Raw genomic sequence first — 5,494 nt, 5'->3', positions numbered from 1 at the left:
CAAATCAAGTATTGAAATTATTGTCATACCCACACCTTAGTGAGCAGTGGGAAGTCTTACATGCTAAGCCACCACGATAACTTGCCATGGCCACTGCTGTCTATTTTTCTTCATATAATCTCTTGTAATAATCTTGTTTTTTATCCCACAGATCTCATTTAAACATTTTAGAAATATATATTAGACATATATGCATACAGATGCAGTCTTCTTAACCAAAATTAACAGCTAATCCCTCACTAATAGAAGTTAATGAAATTTATTTTGTCCCATCCATTTTCTTTGCTCTTGCAGTGAGTATGACATCTATGGTTTTAAGACTCTCCCGGAGGAGGAGGATGAGGAGGAGAAGATAGTTGCTATGGTTCGTGCCTTGAACCTGAAATCGCTCTCCTTGACTGATCAAGAAGTGTCTGTGGGTGTCAAGTGGGAGAACTTCCTGGCCAGTACCATGAACCGTGAGATGGTCCCCTGCCCAGAACTGAAGTCCCTGGTGCGCAGCGGCGTGCCTCACGTCCACCGCTCCAAAGTCTGGCGCTATTGCGTGGCCTTTCATGTGCGCAAATACCGTGACTGCCTGGCTGACGATTATTACAAGGGTCTTCTGAGCCTGGCACGTGAGAAGCAGAACCCTGCCTCCAAGCAGATCGAGCTGGACCTGCTGCGTACCCTACCCAACAACAAGCACTACTCCTCCCCATCCTCCGACGGCATCCAGAAGCTTCGCAACGTTCTACTGGCCTTCTCCTGGCGGAACCCTGACATTGGCTACTGCCAGGGCCTTAACAGGTACTGCTGGAACCACCACAGACAATTACAGATTACTTCAAGGTGTTTGTTAGAGCCAGGGTGGTGGCCTAGTGTGTTTCACAATGACAATCACTTCACTAACTTTTTCTTTTAAATAGATCTTTAATATGAACACACATGAGCAAAGCAGCTTTTTCTTTTAGAGTTCAAGATTTTCTTCCTGATTTTATGTGACTCACTGGTTGACTTCTCACCTAGGCTTGCAGCCATTGCTCTCTTGTACCTGGAGGAAGAGGATGCGTTTTGGTGTCTCACAGCTATTGTGGAGGTCTTCATGCCACGTGACTATTACACCAAGACCCTCCTGGGCTCACAGGTACAGTCAGCTTATAGATTTTTTTTTAGCAGGTCTAGTTGAAGATTGCAGGAACAGTCCCTTGTCTGTGCCAGGGTGGGTGTCAAAAGCATGTGACAGCATCAGCTGCTTATGTCTCAGCCACAGTGTTTACAGCCGCGTTCCTCCAATGCTGCTTGCAGAGGTGGAGTCACAGTCTGAGTCACTTTTGCTGGGCCCGACCCAGACTCACTTCCTGATTGACACACCCTTACTGAACCCGTTAAGCTACTGCACGGATTCTGAGAGCAACCACGTCAAATCATATTTATGTATATGATGAAGGATTTTTTTCCTTTTGTTCTCACATTGGATTTGCATAAATACTTAGTTTAAGAATTTGAGACCTTCGAAGTCTGCATAATGGATTTACACATTTTCAATATTGGGTTTTAATATCTGTATGAATTCTCTCTTCCAGGTGGACCAACGTGTGTTTAAGGACCTGATGAGTGAGAAGCTTCCCAGGTTGCACAATCACTTTGAGCAGTATAAGGTGGACTTCTCTCTCATCACTTTCAACTGGTTTCTGGTGGTGTTTGTGGACAGTGTGGTCAGCGAAATCCTCTTCAAGATCTGGGATTCTTTTCTCTATGAAGGGCCAAAGGTAGTTATCAAACACCCTAGACTCATTTAATCAGTTTACCAGTTTGTTCACAAAGCTTTTTGTTAGGAAGTAAAGTTCTGGGATTTTCATCTATGACAATTACATGTGCAATAATTCAGGATGATGTTTCCAGTTTCCTTTTGTTTCTGCGTTCCTGCCATATCAGGTATGGAGATTGTAGAGCTCACTGCTGTTTTGTATCTCGGCTTCTGCAGATCATTTTTCGCTTCGCTCTCGCTCTTTTCAAGTGCAAAGAAGAAGAGTTTCTGAAACTTCAGGACTCCATGGCTATTTTTAAATACCTCCGCTACTTCACACAGACAGTTTTGGATGTGAGGTACACGTGACCCTTTCTACTCATAATTAATAAATTATATTGACATCAGGCTTTGTAATTAATATACAGTTAATATTAATTAAAGTTTATATACAGTTATATACAGTTTAACAGGCATTTTTCTATGATGATGATTTTCTATGTAATTTTCTGTAAACCATATCAATTGCCAAACCAGTTCTCTTCAAAACAATCACACAAATAGAATAATGCTTTTTCTTCCATTGTCCCAAACTGCATCACCTTAACTTACTAAATAAACAGACTAATAATTTCTATGCTTTTTATGTGTTATAGTGGTAAGTGTGAAATGAAAAATGCATTTTATAAAATACTGTGAACTGTAATATTTGAATTGCAATTCTTTTGTGTATTGTGTTTTAAAAACAATTTCCACCTGTGGTTACACATTGTACTTTAAATGGTTTGAATTTTGGGAATAAAAGTCAACAGCTGACATTTCAGTTTTCTTTCTAACCTTGCAGGAAGCTGATGAACATTGCATTTGTAGACATGAACCCCTTCCCAATGAGACAGATCCAGAACAAGCGCATGTTCCACCTGGAGAAGGTTCGTCTGGAGCTGACTGAGCTGGAGGCCATCCGCCAGACCTTCCTGCGGGATCGAGAGATCTCCAGACCTGACAGCCGTACACACTTCAGCGATGACGAGGAGGACAACTAAGCCACCGCCAATCCAGGCTCCTGTCTTCATTGCTCAGTGTTAAACTCTACCTTTTTTCAGCTGGAAGACTCTAATGCTTGACGTGTCTTATCCTGTCACCCAATCATGCCCTGTCTGTTGATGGACCAAAGAAGAACATGCAAAAAGACAGTATTTGTGCCAAACCGTAATGTCTGAGACTTATTGTGATTATGTTTTCACTAGGGGTGCACAATTCATTTTGATTTTCATTCCTGGGCTCATGATTTGATTCAAAACCAATTCTTGATTCAAGACATCTATCATTTTTAGTTATCAACAACAGCGTACGGACGCAGGTCTTTGGAAATAAAACAGTTTTTTTTCTTTGCTCATTCAGAGTTGGTTTGAAGTTTACAACATCCATACAGTGTGCTTTGGTCTTCTTTCACTTTCTTCTTGCTCAAATGCTGCTTCTGAGCAGAAATCTGAGCAGAAATCAGCATTGCACCATGTATAGGATTGGTAAACTTCCATCTGAAAAATAATTAATTTCACCTCATTAAAAAATGGGAAATACGAATCGATTTTGAATTGGTAGAGATAGAATCATTATTTTATTTTATTCTGCACACCCCTAGTTTCCATAGAATCCCTTTTAGCCACGCCTTCAGCTAATGAAGAGAATTTTTCTCCGGGAAAACAAAATAAGTAAGGTAAAATCATCCCTGCTCTTGCACCCTCTGAATCTGCTGGTAGGGAATGTCCTCTCTAATGGAACTTGCAGACCTTTCAGTGTTATGCCAATGGCTTCAGTAAGAACACGCTGCTTTGGTTTACTTTCAGAGTGCTTCATCATGTCATAAGCCTGTCACTTCTCACCATGGGAAGTCTGAAAAAAAAAAAAAAAAAAAAGGTTATGAAACCCACACCAGGTCTTCCCATTTTAGCTGAGTCTTCAAAATTCATATATTTTTTAATGAATACAAATGAAAATTTTAGAATCGCCAGACAGGTATTGTTTTTAAGCCAGTGCTAAATCCCACATAAACAGTAAAGGCCACATTCTTTAGGGAATTAATAAAATATGTTTATTGCACTATTATGTAACCTTTAATTTTTAGCTACGCCTGTATATTGTCTCCTTTTCTGACTTGTAAAGTACATTTCAATCTCATTAATATGTGCCTTAGAAGTATATTGTCTGGATTTTTTTTATTGGTTATCCCATGCTGTGTTAATGTTTTTCACCATGTTAAATCATGTATGAATGCCTATACTATTTTGCTTGATTGCTTTTCCTTTTCTCACGTGGATGTGTACTCATCTTCAGTGGCACAGATCCGAAACATGAAGTTAAATTGCTGACCAGTTGTGTGAAACTGTGATGTTTGGACCATTTGTGCTTTTAGAGCTGGCCTCTCGAGCAAGACTATTGTACGGCATGAAGTTTTTCACAAAAAATATCCCATTGAACGTTGCTGTCATTGTAGAGTATGCTGCTTTACAGGAGTTCCATGAATCACATCCTTCCATTGTTCATTTGTTTTATGTATTATAAAATGTAATTATGGTAGCAGGTAATGTAACATGTAAGGATTATTTCACCTGCTTTACACCTTGGTCTAAATGAATAAGCTACTGGGGGAAATTAATTTGTTCATCAGTAAAATGTACTGCACAAATCTGTTTTATCTGCTTTTTCTTGAGCATGTTTAAAAAAGAGAAAGGCAGAAAAAAATATCATATGAATGTTTCTTTTTCACGTGTAATCACTATGTATTATGTTTTGTATCAGTCACCTCATTATTCAATAAATATTATTACTTTGACTTTGCATTCTGTTCTTGATCCTATACTTGGCTTTTCCCCTTCCTCATATTTTTAATGCAATAACATTTTCAAATGTTCCAAGACTCATGTGTTACAATCTGATATATGTACATACCTTTTCACTGACCTTCTTTCAGCTTGTCTACTATGTCAACATCTCTTTATTAATGAGCCGGCGTGAGACATTTATGGGAGTGATTGACAGTACACAAAGAACAAGAAGACCCAAACAAAGCAGCGCAGGACATCAGCGATGTACCGATTACACGAAGCCGAATGTTGTGCAAGAGTCACCAGTTGCAAAAGTGTGTGTGTGTGTGTGTGTGTGTGTGATGGTACAGATAATCTTTATCAATATATGACTGCAAGGGAACACAGTATTAAGACTCAGATCCATATAGTAAACCTTGTCAATTTTTATCTTGCAGTATGAAAATTATTTTAAAATGAGAAGCAGAAGAAAACGAATATGATCACTTCGTCCTGCAGGTGGCAACATTGCCTTCAAACAGCCGCAACAATATTCCTTTAACCTTGTATTTTACTTAGCAGAAGCAGACGTTGCTTTTTTTTGCAGGAGGGTCAACTGTGTGGGGGTGCCAACTGTCAAAGCCCAGGGAGACATATTGTATGTGACTTTGAGCTGTATAATACATGTTGTTGTACTGTAATTACATGATTTCGCTCACAATAGGGTTATACATTAGCTGTGTAAGATCGTTGGTGAAATTAGAACAAGACCGCAGTAGACTATTGTTTGTTGATAATTTGTTTTATTGAAATGACATTTGTAAAGTGTGTTTAGTTATTCGAAATTTTCTTAATTACAGAAGCTGATCTGCTGATCTTGGCTTTCGACTCGGTAATAGAGTTGGTGCCCCGCGTCCCGCACCACATGGCCTGCGACATTGCAGTCTGGCGCCGGCGGACA

General features: G+C 39.5%; 1 protein-coding gene across 1 annotated transcript; it reads left to right on the top strand.

Moving 5' to 3' along the window:
- Positions 1-294: 294 nt before the first annotated feature.
- On the top strand, positions 295-3,109 carry LOC114782568 (TBC1 domain family member 2B-like; the record flags this gene model as incomplete). The annotated part of the gene is made up of 5 exons (XM_028968396.1): positions 295-789; positions 1,009-1,126; positions 1,566-1,751; positions 1,967-2,088; positions 2,574-3,109. Coding segments are annotated over 5 exons (1,120 nt in total), but the record flags the coding sequence as incomplete, so codon positions are not given.
- Positions 3,110-5,494: the final 2,385 nt, after the last annotated feature.

The sequence above is a fragment of the Denticeps clupeoides genome, unplaced genomic scaffold (assembly GCF_900700375.1).
Source record: "Denticeps clupeoides unplaced genomic scaffold, fDenClu1.1, whole genome shotgun sequence".
NCBI lineage: Eukaryota > Metazoa > Chordata > Actinopteri > Clupeiformes > Denticipitidae > Denticeps > Denticeps clupeoides.
Note: the sequence above shows the minus strand (reverse complement) of the source record. Positions and strands in the feature narration are given on the sequence as shown.